The sequence below is a fragment of the Phocoena phocoena genome, chromosome 1, assembly GCF_963924675.1.
Source record: "Phocoena phocoena chromosome 1, mPhoPho1.1, whole genome shotgun sequence".
NCBI classification, from domain to species: Eukaryota; Metazoa; Chordata; class Mammalia; order Artiodactyla; family Phocoenidae; genus Phocoena; species Phocoena phocoena.
In genome coordinates this window covers 12278556-12291749 of record NC_089219.1, presented here as the reverse complement: position 1 = coordinate 12291749, position 13194 = coordinate 12278556, and the positions used below count along the sequence as shown (strand labels likewise).

Genomic DNA, 13194 nt, shown 5'->3' with positions numbered 1-13194 from the left:
AGGGGGGGGTATCCCCACAGCTCCCTTGGGAGAGGAAGGTGCCCACAGGAGCAGAGGCTAGGGGTCTCCTCAGGCTATCCCCCAGCCCCCACCCCACATGAAAGCCGTGTTTTTCCAGTTGCCGGTGGTGACGTGGCTGCCGGTCCCAGCTGGGCGAAAAGCAGCCTGTGATTTCACCCTGGGCTGGTTCATTACCTGACGTCTCCGTAGCAACCAGCCTGTGACATCACGGGGCCAAAGTCCTCAGGGGAGAAGGCAGCTTTGGCAGAGGCGCCTGCACCCCAGCTGAGGTGCGGGGCAGGAAAGCTGGGGAGGGGGCTGGGAGCCAGGAGCCCACGTCCGCCACCACGTCGACAGATAACTTTGTTCAAGTCACGTCCCTCCAGGCCTTGGACATCACCTGCCAGCTCTCCTTGCTCCCTGGCCTGTGGTTGCAGAGTTTTAAAACAGCTTCGGGCGATGGGCAGGGGCCTGGAGATATTCCCTCACCCTTCAGAGTTCCCAGGGGTCGTCTGTAGCCAGCATCACCCTGTCTCCACCTTGGAGGCCCCAGCTTGTGCATGCTGGCACCTTAAGAGTGCGACTTTCCAACTTTTTTGACTGGACCCATAAGAATACATTATTTTGCATTGTAATCCAGTACACACACAGGTGCACACGTGTGTCTGTACAATTTAAACAGAGGCTTCGTGAAATAAGACTTAGCCTGTCTCTGCAGTGGGTTCTGATAGTTTCTATTCTACTCAATTATACTTCATTCTTTTAAAATATGACCTAGTAAACTGCTTGCTTGACCCACTAAAGGATGCGCCCCTGGTTTGAACACCACCTTTGAGGGACCTGGGATGTTGCCTTTGTACACATGGAAACTCTGATGCCCAGAGGGGGGCAGGACTCTGTCAGGGTCCCACAGCCAGGACTGGGCATAAAGAGCAAGATGTATTGGACACTACAGGGTGCACGGCTTAGCCCCCATGATCCCACGCTGCCCTCGCTGCTCTTAGCACCCGGGTCACTGAGCTGTGGATTCAGCGGGTGGGGGCTTAAACTGGCTCCACTTTCCTTTTCTCTGGTCCCCTCTCCAGACAGTCTCACTTGAACCTCCCTGACCTGCCTGCCCGTAACAGCCTTCGGGCAGATTCCAGAACTCTCTAGCCTCTTCTGGACAGTAAGTCCAGTCCACCCAGTTAGGATGACAACTTTCATCTCGCATCCCTTCTGACCCTCTCCTTCTCCCCGTCGGCCATGGCTGGCTGCTCTTTACTCTGCAGGCCTCCCTCTCTGGGTCCCTTTCTTCTCTGACATGGTGGGGTCTGGCATGAGGAACTTGAGAAAAAATGGCCTAGACATTTGTATTTATCTGGAGTTCTAGTGGTCTCCCTTGGCTACCACTGGCTCAGCGATGAAGCCTCTGTGTTATAGGCAAGCAAATATTCATTCCTTCATTCTTACAACAAATGTTTAATGAGCACCTACTATGTGCCAGGCCCTAGGCAGGTGCTGGGACTAATGTTGCAAATAACACCAGGTCCCAGTCCTCACAGAGCTCATGTTCCAGTGAGAAACCATGAACAAGGAAACAGACACACACATTGTGGAGTGATGGGTGTAAAACAGGGTGAGGGGATAGAAAGAGTCGGGTGTCATATTAAATAAGATGGTTGGGGGAGGCCTCGCTGAGGTTGTAACATTTGAGCAGAGACATGAACAGAGGGAGGGAGTGAACCTGTAGGTGGCAGGAGCGTCCCAGATGGAGGAAAGGAACAAACGGGCAGTGCAAAGGCCCTGAGGCAGGAGTGTGTTGGAGGGAGAGGAGGAGAGGAGGGACATGAGGTGGGAGGGGGGCCAGGGTCTCTCGGGTTAGCATGTGTGAATTCTCTGGGGAGCCATGGTGGCGGCGGGAGGGGCTCCCCACTATAGAGCCCATGTCGTGGGAGATCTGACCTGATTTGACCTCTTGCATTCCCTGCTGAATTCCCTTTTCCCCCTAAAGTGATCCACCCTGCAGCCTCTTGGGGCTGGGGTCCTCTTGCCTTCAGGCAGCCCTCTTAGGGGACTGCTCAAGAATGGAGCAAAAATGGAGCCTTGGGCGGAGCAAGGCTCAAACCTGGCCCCTTCCTCAGTGTCTACTTGACCCTTGACAACACAATATTCCCCTTTGCAGGCTTCCCAGATTTCTGCAGGTGAGTCTCTGGGAGCCCCCGTGGGGAGAAATAGGTAGTCAGAGTCAGAAGGGGGTTGATGGCTGGGGTAGCAGAGCCGGTTTCAGCCACTTTGAAGAGAGCGTCTGCTACCCCCATCCCGCCTCCACCCCCTGACAGCGACTTTCTTCAAAAGCGGGGCCCTCAAAGCGTCTTGGTTCTCAGTTTGGATCCTGGTAGACAATTCCTGAGGAACAGGAGCAGTCCCCCTCAGCTGCCTATTTTACAGATGTGGAAATAGAGGCTTGGAGAGGCAAAGTCACTTGTTCAAGGTCCCACGGTAATAAAGGGCAGACCCAGGATTTGAACCGGGCAATCTGGCACCAAAGCCTCACCCAGCTGTCTTAGGAGCAGTTCCTCAGGAGCAGACCCTGAAACGGGGATGGGGGTACAGCTGGAATGTGAAGGAAATCTTACAGAGGAAACCGGTACAGGAGTGGAGAGAGTGAGGCAGAGGAGATGCAGCCAGGAAAGGGTGTCTGTCGTCCTGCGGGGGGTGGTTTCCGCCTAATCCCACAGGGAACTCTGGGATGTAAGTGAAGCTCAGTGTTTTCCCACCCAAAACAGAGGAGCTGGGGTCCTGCCCCTCCAGTCATGGGCTAAGGGCTGCTCCGGTGGGAGCAGCATCACTTCTCAGTTTCAGCCTAGTTGCCCGCGGGCAGCCCGCCTAGAAAGAGCCTCAGGTGCTGCCTGTTGGAAGCAAAGTACGTGGGGAGGGGACTGTGGGTGCACAAAAACGGGAGAAACAGATCCACCGGGATCTGGGGGATTGGTTGCAGCAGCCACACCATCCCCTGCCACCCAGTTCTTCCCTCCCTGTTGCCCCGAGTCTCCAGTTCAGCCCACTCTCCTCCATCCACCAGTGGCGCCCCCAGCCCCGTCTCTGGGGTTGCCTGACGTCTCTCATCTCCAGCCTCAGACCCTCCCTGGCCTCAGCTTCCTCTAGGAAGCCCTGTCGGCTTCCATTCCGTCAGCTCCTCCGCCTCTGCCCGCGCTGGCCCAAGCCAGAAAGGGGTGGTGGGAGCCAGTGCCCAGGGCTGGATAGGCTGCAGGCTGGGACCAGTGTCCTGCAGAGGGCCCCCCTCCCTGTGGCAGCCCAGACGCTGCTGCTCCTGGCAGACTCCTTCCAGACCCCATGGCTTCGTGCAAGCCCCGCCCACCCGCGCCGTCCCCACCGTCTTCCCGCACCACCATCCCCAGCTCTCCTGGACCGCCTACCTCCTGGCCAGCTCCCTGCCATCAGCTCTCCTGCGCAGCCCCCAATCCCCACCCCGAACTCATCAAAACTCTTTTTGTGCTTTGGAAGTGAAGCTCGGCGTCAGACCCACAGGACTCAGGTCCTGACTGCCGGCGACTGACTGTGTGCCTGGGGCTAGTGGCTTCCCCATCTGTGCCTCAGTTTCCTCACCTGTGCCTCAGTTTCCTCACCTGCCAAGTTGAGCCACAGATTCCTTCCTCTCTAGGTCAAGGTGAGGACTCTGCCATCACACTGAGAAAGGAGAATGTAGAAAGCAGAGCGGTCCCCTGGTACTGCTGTTCCCCTGGCTCAGCCTTGTGTTTGAATGAGGGGCTCTGCGGGGGAGGTGTTCCTGCATCAAACTGTGAGCTCCCCAAGGGCAGGGATGGAGTTAATCCTACCTCGTCTCCAGGTGCTTGCACAGTGTAGACATCCAGTAGATGGGTGCTCAGCGGGTGAAGGAATGAATGGCTGCATGGACGGATGGATGGATGGATGAACGAATGAATGAACGATCGTCCCCCAGATCTTGACATAACTGGGCTTTTCCTGATACTCAGGCCTCAGCTCTGAGAAGCCCTCTCCAGCCTCTCCTACTTACGCTGTCATTTTTTTCTTCATAGCTATTATTGTTTCCTAATAGGTCTTACTCATTTGTGAGTTTTCGGTTAATAGTCTCTCTCCCTCACTAGAACGTCAGCTCCATGAGGGCAGAAACCATCTCTGTCTTCTTCACCATTGTGTCCCCAGTACTCAGAACAGTGCGAGGCGCATAGTAGGTGCTCAGCTAATACTTTTCAGTGAATGGAAGAGTAACTAAATGCATTAATCAAATGAATGATAATGGTGTTCTCTGTCATCCTGGGGGGGGGTGGAGGAGTCCTCTTCAATTTGGCCCAAGGATTCAGTCCAGCAATTCCAGCTGCTCAGGTCAAGGTGTTCATTCCCTCAGCAACGACTGTGAACCTACAGTGTGGTAGGCCCTAGGGATGCATCAGGGGCAGGCCGATCCCTGCCCTGCCCCCACCACACACATAAATAATTTTACCAGCCATCCTGTGCTAAATGCTGTAATAAAGGTGGAAATCATCCCCACAGATGTTTACAGAGCACCTACTAAGTGCAGGCGGGGTTCTACGCTTGGGACGCAGAGCGCTGAGCAGGGCTGCCATGGTCTCCGTGCGCAAGGTGCTCACGTTCGTTGTGGGGAGAGCGGTTGGACTCTTAAATAAACAGAAATATCAGAGGGTGATGACTGGTGGCCGGCATGGGGACAGGGAGGGCCACATTGAACAGCGTGGCCAGGGAAGGGCTCTCTTAAGCTGAGTCCTGGATGATGAGGTTCAGGAAGATCTGGGGAGAGAGTGTTCCAGGCACAGGGGAGGGGACAGCAAGGCCAAAGAACAAGCTTGGCCATTTGAGGAGCAGCAAAGAGGCAGCCAGAGTGGCCGATACAGTGAGCGAGGGGGCGGGCAGAGGACTGAGGTCAGGAGTGGGCGAGCTGAGGTGTACGGCGAGGGGCTGGCTCTTCTCCTCAAGTGCGATGCAAGGAAGCCAGGACAGGTGAAGACAGTCTCCTAAAGTGCGATGCAAGGAAGCCAGGACAGGTGAAGACAGTCTGACCTGGAATGCGATGTCCCTGTGCTGCTGGGTAGAGAGTGGATGGCAGGGCCAGGAGGGGAAGCAGGTGACTGTTGGTGAGAGAAGGTGATGGGTCCCACCAGGGGAACAGCGGTGGGTATGGAGAAGGATAAATCTGGAATGGAGCTCTGAGAGAGAGCCAGTGGGACTTGCTGGTTGATTGGATGGGGTTGGTGGGGAGAGGTGGGGAAAGCAGGACACCCAGAAAGCTCCTGGATTTTTTTGTTGGTACAGCTGGGCGGACCATTGCATCATTTTCTAAAATTGGGGAAGTAAAGGAAGATGGACTCAGGTTTGCAAGTTCGTTTTGCCCGGGGTTTGCTTGAGATGCCTGTTGGGCATCTACGTAGGGAGCTGGAAACTCATTCAAGAGCTCAAGCAAAGAGTCGGAGCTGGAGGTGTAAATGTGGGTGTCAGCTTCGTATGGGTGAGATCTCTTGGGAGAGAGAAAAGGGAGGCAAGGGGCCCGGGATGGAGCGGTGGGGCGGGCTCAGGGGATGAGCAGTGAGGGAGGATGAAGAAGAGTGCCATGGAGGTGGGAGGGAAGCCGGGAGAAGGGTGTGGCTGGAAAGGGAAGGAGGGATGGGCGACACCCTTGTGCCTCCTGGGTGGCCACCGAAGATGAGGCCGCTGAACTTGCCCCCCCCCCCCCCCCCCCCCCCCCCCCCCGTGCAGGATTCTGGCCACTTGCCAAGGGCTGTCTCATGAAAGGCTGGTTGGGACAGGTGGAGGAGAAAATGGGAAAAGATGGGAAGTAGAGGTCGGACACAAGTCTGGCCACGAAGGGGACAGAGGAGTGAGCACGGAGTAGAGGGAAGCAGGGGCTGGGAGTAGGTCTTTAAAGGGGGGAAGAGGTGGGGCTGGGGGCTGGCCCAGAGGTGAGGGGACTCCATGAGGCAGAAGAGAGGAGAGGGGATGCTGGCAAGAGTCCCTGGGCCGAGAGGCATTGCAGCCCGTGCCACGCTGATGGGCTGACTTGGTGGGGAGGGAACACAGGCAACGCGAGAAAGTGCAGAAGCCCGCCCTGGACGGAGGGCAGAGACGGAGCCCAGACCCCGGGTGGGGGGGGAGGGACTGGTCTTGGACCGAAGGGGGACAGTTATTCCTTTGTCACAAGAGGGAAAGCAGACTATGTGGCATGGGGGCAGGGCAATGATTTGAGGTGGAGAGAGTGGGGTGATGCCTTCTGACGGCTCCAGGGTTGCATTGAGGGCTGGAGAGAAGCCAGCAGCAAGGTCCGGGGAGCAGCAGGGGTGTCAGTGTCAGGAGTTCAAGAAGGAAAGAGGATGAGGTAGTCAACCTCGCAGGACGCAAACGAGCAGGAATCAGAGAAACCTAGAAGGATCCTTGGGTAGTGGGCTGTGTGAGGCCGGCAGGCGCCGGTTTAACATGACGCCCGTGACTTTCCCCAGCGACATGCAGCTCGAAGGGTCCAGGCACGAAGCAGGCAGAGGGTTAGACTAAACAGGGTTAAGAGAGTCAAGGGTGTCTGCAAAGGAGAGCTTGTAGGATGTGCCAGTAAGTCTTAGCTGGGCCAGGAGGGAAGTGAGGACATGAGGAGTTAGTGGAAGGTAGAATAAGTGGATTGGAGGTCTCCGTGAGGTCAAAAAATTGCTGGAGTGTGGGTACTAGAATTAGTGCAAATGGAGTAACAAGCAGGTGAGCAAGTAACCCCCACTGAGGGAATCTGGCTGGACTCCTCACCTGCTGTGAGCTTGAGTCTGTTTTCTACGAAATGATGTAATAATATAGTAACGCCCATCTCTCAGGACTGGCTTGAACAAGCTTCGTGAGCAAGAGAGCTCTGGGCTTTTCTAAGTTCCTTGTCTTTTTTTTTTTCCAGATTTGCTCACAAGTACCCGCAAGGACTGCCCCATGCCCCAGGGCACGGCCCCCCTGAGCCCAGACTTGCCCTCCAGCCGCCCACCCATCGTGGCTCCAGACCATGTCATTGGCAAGGTAACTGGTCACGCTTCGTCCCCACCTTCACCCCCACATATGCCCTGGTTCCTGGCCTGTGCCCTACGGCTCCCCACAGGGAGCAGAAACCATTTCAGCCTCCTCTGTCCCTGCCGAACTTGGCCGCTACCCCTCAGGGTTGGTATTCAGCTGGATGAAGGTCTGAATCGGGCTGGGCATCAGGGACTGGACCAGACCTATTTAGAAAAGAGAGTCCCACGCTGAAGGGCTTCCCACCCAAATTAACTCAGCCTTGCAGATTAGATGTTCTGTTACCAGCCCACGGACTCCTTAGCAGCCCGCACTCCACCTGGAGAGTAAAGGAATGGAATTCTCAGTCCAGGTAGATCAGGACGATCTTGCTAGGGCCTCAAATCCCGTGCATAATTTCCATCTTTGCCCCAGAGGTTGTGGCTTTAACCTACCAGTTGATATAATTACCCTTTTTTTTTTTTTTGAGCATATACCACATGCTAAGCGTTGTGCTAGTCACTTTGCCTACGTTATGTCATTTACGCTTCAGCACAACCTGTGAGATAAATGGCATTGTTACCATTTTACAGAGGACGAAGCTGATGTTCTGAGATGTTAAGTCACTAGTCCAAGGATACCCAGGTGGAAGTGGCAGAGTCAAAGGCCAGCCCAGGTCTGATCTATCCCCTAACCCACTGCGTCTCCTGGCAGAGCCATCATTGCACCCCCCCACCCCCCGCTCCTCTCTCTGCATGCCAGGGGATACCAGGGCATGACCCATGAATAGGCAGACCCCGACCTCAGGGGCGACCAGAAGGCTGACCCACACCACCAGCCAGGGCTCCAGGATTCGCGCCATCTGCTGGCACAGTGGGCCAGACCCTGCCTGTTCCTCTTTCTCCTCTTGTTTTAGGACAAACAGATGGATTTCTGTTGGGATCCTTGGCAGGTCAGTGCACTTGCCCATCCCCCAGTCTAGCCAGCCCCAGCTGACACCATTGCCCCTCCCTCTGCTGGGCCCAGCCTGGGCACACAGGGCTGCCAGCCCTGGGGGAGGGGAGCCTGATGGAAACAGGGCTGGGAATGGTCCTGTGGGGGGCTGGCAAGATGGCCAGAGGATGTGGGGAGGGTGCGTAATGGGGATGGGAGGGGTGGGGGGAAATCATCTTGCAGGTCTGCCCCACCCTGCTCACCACTACCCCCCCCCCCCCCTGTTTCTCCAGAGGTGCTTCCAGACCACCAACGGCTACCTGTCCGACTCCAGATCCTGCTCCAGCAACTACAACGTGGCAGCCCTGGCCACCTCGTCCCTCGTGGGTAAGCTCCAGCTGCCCTCTCCTGTCCTGGAAGTTCGCACAGCAACCCCCAGGCACTGGCGGTGGAAAGGTCAAAGCTGAATTGCAGCTGGAAGGACTGCGGCCCTGCTGGATTCAGCATTTTCTAAATGCCAGGTTCCGTGCTGAGCTCTGCAGGACTTAGGGCTCCTGCCCACCCCCACCCCCACCCCGACCCCGCCATGGGTTAAATTGTTGGGTTCTCCACAAGTTCCGAGGGGATGGCCCCAATTTTCCAGGTGTCTGCCAGCGGTGGTCTCCCTGCTTCTCTGCAGCACATGAAACCTGCCCTCGTGCCAACTTGGGTCAGATTCCCTAGAAGCAGAGCCCAAGAGGGGAATTGTGCTAGTGATTTCCTGAGAGGTTATTCTCGGAGGAAGCCTGTAGGGAGCAAGGGCAGCAGGACAGGGCGGGGGAGGGAGCTCAGCAGAGGTGTAGCTGCGGAAGTCTTGTCTTTCTCAGCCTGATCCCAGGGGGAGCACAGGAGCGTGACTTGCACCATAGAATTCATGGCACTTTGTGGCGAGGTGGCTGGGTTTTGTTTTTATAAATGTATTTGTTTGTTTGTATGTTTGTTTTGGCTGTGTTGGGTCTTCACTGCTGTGCACGGACTTTCTCTAGTTGCATGAGTGGGGGCCACTCTTCTTTGTGGAGCGCGGGCTCTAGGCGCGCGGGCTTCAGTAGTCGTGGCACGCGGGCTCAGTAGTGGTGGCTCGCGGGCTCAGTAGTGGTGGCTCGTGGGCTTAGTTGCTCCACGGCATGTGGGATCTTCCGGGACCAGGGCTCGAACCCATGTCCCCTGCATTGGCAGGTGGATTCTTAACCACTGCGCCACCAGGGAAGTCCCAGGGTGGCTGGTTTCATATTACTCCTCCATCGGTCCATCACTGGCTGCCACCTTCCGAGCACCTCTGGGTGAGGCAGCTCCCATCAGCTAAGGGCAAGGCTCCCAAGAAGGGCACAGGTGTGAGCGGCAGGGGGTGGGCATGCCGGACCAGCACGGCATCTGCCCCGCGTTGACCACAGCACCGGCTCTTCTCAGCCAGCCAGCCTCTGCTCGCAGCTTTGCTCCTTGATCCTCAGGCTCCCATTTCTTTACATCCCTCACAGCTCCCCAGAGGGCCCTTGCTGCCCCCGCACATTTGCCCCTGTCCCTCCACCTCACCTGCGCCTCGGGGGGCCACTGAACCACCGCCTCCAGAAACCTTCTCTGGTTGCCAGCACTCCCCAACCTGTGTGTGGGGGGGTCTTCCCCTTCTTTCCACCTCCACCTTTCCCATTTCCCCGGAGTTTTATGTCTCAGTTTCCTTCACGGATGCTTTTCTTTCTTAAATATTGCTGCTTTCACGTCATGGCTTATGGGACCAGTGACTCCCAGATCTAAGTTCTCAGCCTGGGTTAAAGGAGATGCCGAATCATTCTTGACAACATTCTATCTATCATCTTCCACATGTGACTGGTCTACTCACAAGAACCCCTCCAGGCCCTCCTCCCCATCTGCCCAGCCCTGTCCTGTCTCTTGCTGGATCCCTTCAATGGCCCCTAATGTCCCCCTGTCTCCACCCTTGGCCCCTAATCCTCTTCTAAATGGCCCCTAATGTTCTTCCTAAACGACGGGTCTGGCTTGTCACTCTCTTGCTCATTACCCTGCTACGGCTCCCCATTGCTCTAAGCAGAACAGTGGCACCCCCGGTCTGGCCCCTGTTGGGCTTCCCAGCCTCTCCTGCCTCCCTGCTCCTCGTGTTGCCCCATGTCTTGTCCCCAGTAGTCCTGGAACCATGCCAGACTCTTCTATGCCTTCATCCTCTTCTCATCTCTGGAATAGCCTCCAGTCTTGCCTCTGTTTATCCAATTCAAGCTGCCTTCCAAGCTGGACTCCAGTCTACCTCTTCCAGGAAACCTTCCCTGCCTGCTACAGGTCTCACCCTCAGCAGAGTGGGCAGTGTCCTAGGCCTAGGGGCTGCTCTCTCGGAACTTGTTAACTAATGGATACAGGGAGGGCTGGGTGGATCTTGAACGGATCCTTGAGTGAATCTCCTTGAGCAGAAGGGTCTAAGCTTGGACACAGAGGGAATGAAGGGTGCGACAGGTCTGGAGAAGAAGCACCAGGTGGGCAGGAGCATTGATTGGAAGCAGGACACAGCGGGGGGCATGGGGCCTGCAGATGTGTGGGGAGCATCTACGTGAGAGGGCCTCAGGCTGTGGGAGGGCATGGGGCAGGTGGGCAGCGGGCACAAGGCATTGTCCTGGCGGGAGGAACTGGACAGGTACAGGCTCTGTGGGTGTGGGTTTTGCGGACGCAGGGCACTGGGAGAGGACGGGGCACTGAATGGATGTGCGGTACGGGCCATTGGATTGCCCTGAGGTACTGGAGGGCCTGAGGTATTGGGGGCGGAGCCCTGAGCTGGGCCTTGGGTCAGAGCCATCACTCAGCTGCCCTCAATTGCCCCAGGAGTGGTGCAGAGCATCAAGGACCACATCACAAAGCCCACGGCCATGGCACGTGGTCGCGTGGCCCACCTCATCGAGTGGAAGGGCTGGAGTGCCCAGCGCTCAGGCTGGGAGTTGTCCGCAGCCCAGGACGAGCATTACTGCTGCCTCCCAGATGAGCTGCGTGAGGCCCGCTTTGCCGCAGGTCAGAGGGCGGAGGGGGAGCTTGGGGACGGGGACTGGCCGGGGCTGTAGTCCTTAGGGGACCCAGGGCCACCACCTGGGCATCGTCTGGGCAGGCAAGAATAATGCCATGGGGTGGACGGGGCATTGGTGGGCACATGCGGACCAGCATGCCCGGGCATGGATGGGCAGCCCCAAGAGGCAGTGTCTGGTGCCAGCCTGACCTGGCACCGGATGCCCCCCACACCCTCTGCCCGTGCCCCTGCTGAGCCGGGTCCGTCCCCTACAGGGGTTGCCGAGCAGTTTGCCATCACGGAGGCCACACTGAGTGCCTGGTCCTCGCTGGACGACGAGGAGCTGCCCCCAGAGAACAGCCCCCAGGACATCATCCAGCTACAGGGTACAGCCCGGCGGGCGCCAGGGCGGGCTGGGTGTGGCAGAGCTGGGGCTGCATGCCCGCTCTGCCCTGTGACCTCAGACAAGCCTCTCTGTCCCTCAGCCTTAGTTTTTCTTCATCTGAAAAATGGGGCTGGTGATCCTTGCCCTGCCCATTGCCCAAGGAGTGCCACAAGCATAAAGGAGAGAAAGATAGATGATAGACAGATAGATAACATGAATTAAGTGCTCACTGTGCTAAGTGCTTTACATGTGTTATTTCACTTTGTTCTTATGACAGCTCTAGGAAGTAGGTGCTGTTATCTCCATTTTACAAATGAGGGAAACGGAGGCATCAAGACACTCACCTCAGATCACACAGCTACAGGCATCAGAGCCGGGATCTGAGCCTTAACACCAAGCACAGTCAACCACCTTTCTAGGACCCCAGGTTACTACCGAGGGCTTCAGGGAGCCTGGGTCCTAGGTGGCACCTGCACCCACTATCTCATCTGCTCCTCCCTGCGACAGGGCAGGGAAGGGAGTGGAGGCCTGGGAAGAGCACTGGTTGTCCCACTTCTCAGAGCGCAGAGGGATTTGAGGGCTCTGGCTCCAGAGCCTGCTCTTAACTATTCTGCTCACTGCCACTGCCACCACCACCCTGTCAACCCCCCCAGGGAGAAACTGGGGCTCAGAGAGGTTCAGTGACGTGACCAAGGTCACACAGCTTGGCAGTGACAAAGCCAGATTTGGAGGCAGGTCTTCTGCCCCTCTCCCTGCCTCACACTCCCGGAGAGGGTGCGGAGCTGGCTCTTCTGAACTCCTTTCCTCACCCCCACACCCCTGCTGCTTTTCCAGACCTGGAGAGCATCTACCTTCAAGACAGTCTTCTGAGTGTCCCCTCGCAGGATGACAGTCTTCTGGCCTTCTCCTCCCCCGATGGATGGCCCTCATCTGACGAGCCCCCCACCATAGCCTCTGGCCCGCAGCCCCCCAGCCCCGAACAGCAGCGCTGGCAGCGGCTACTGGGGGCCCCGGGGCCCGAGGGTGGGGCCCGCCTGCAGGGCTCCCTCCCGTCGGTGGACAGTGGCTCCCTCTCGGAGGAGGACGAGGTGTTCTATAACTGAGGCGGGGGCCGGAGCCTGCTCACGCCGTGACCTTGCCTGGTGGGCAGCCCAGGTGTATCAGGACACCAGGGTCTGGCTGGGCGTCTCTTGACCCCTCAGGGCAGGCACGGGGTGGGTGCGGCAGGGATGGGGGCCAGCATTCCTTGGGGACCATTCCGTGCCTCTGTGGACCTGCCCCCCGCAGTGGGAGCCGTAATCCCCTTCTCCCTCTTTACTTGGCTCAGGCGGGCACCTTCCCCTGCAGTTACTGCCATCAGCGAGCTCAAGGCCTCTCAGCAGACAGCAGCAGGCCGCCCAGAGGGGCCAACAGCCAGGTTCCCAGGCAGACAACCGCGGAGGGGCCTGGGAGACCCGCCTCGACCCCAGGGCTCGGTTCCTCGCCCCTCCCCTCTGTGTTCCTGCCCCCCACCAGAGGCGGGGTAGCCTCTTGGGGTACCTAACATCTGTTCCTTAGTGCTCTTCACGCGGATTCTGTCTCTGGAGTGTCTGTCTGTCCGTCACTCTCTGGATCTGCTCCCTGGTGCCCTGCTCCCCCCTCCCATCTCCCTGAAGGTTTTCTGAAGACATTAAAGTGGTGGATTCACCCTGGAGGAACTTGGCCTGGTCTCTGCTGGGGATGGCATGTCCTCAGGCCCTGGTGGGGGGAGCTCTAGAAGGACTTTGGAGAGGGCCCCTACCCCCCAAATACACAGACAGCTGGTCAACCTGCTGCCAGCAGCCAGGAGGGTCCCCGT

The 13194-nt window shown here is 57.5% G+C and overlaps 1 protein-coding gene across 1 annotated transcript; it reads left to right on the top strand.

The window, feature by feature from the left end:
- Window positions 1–4608: 4608 nt before the first annotated feature.
- On the top strand, window positions 4609–12460 carry FAM131C (family with sequence similarity 131 member C). The gene is made up of 8 exons (XM_065873057.1): window positions 4609–4634; window positions 5755–5804; window positions 6923–7038; window positions 7925–7960; window positions 8235–8328; window positions 10798–10980; window positions 11248–11358; window positions 12192–12460. Exons 1-8 carry the CDS (start codon window positions 4609–4611, stop codon window positions 12458–12460), a joined length of 885 nt encoding a protein of 294 aa, XP_065729129.1.
- Window positions 12461–13194: the final 734 nt, after the last annotated feature.

What these genes read in the sequence shown, in the direction of transcription:
- FAM131C (XM_065873057.1), top strand. Translation starts at nt 4,609, where the DNA reads ATGGTCTCCGTGCGCAAGGTGCTCAC. An exon ending in TGAAAGGCTGGTTGGGACAG is followed by an intron (nt 5,805 to 6,922) that starts GTGGAGGAGAAA and finishes TTTTTTTTCCAG; the next exon opens with ATTTGCTCACAAGTACCCGC. An exon ending in GGACATCATCCAGCTACAGG is followed by an intron (nt 11,359 to 12,191) that starts GTACAGCCCGGC and finishes CTGCTTTTCCAG; the next exon opens with ACCTGGAGAGCATCTACCTT.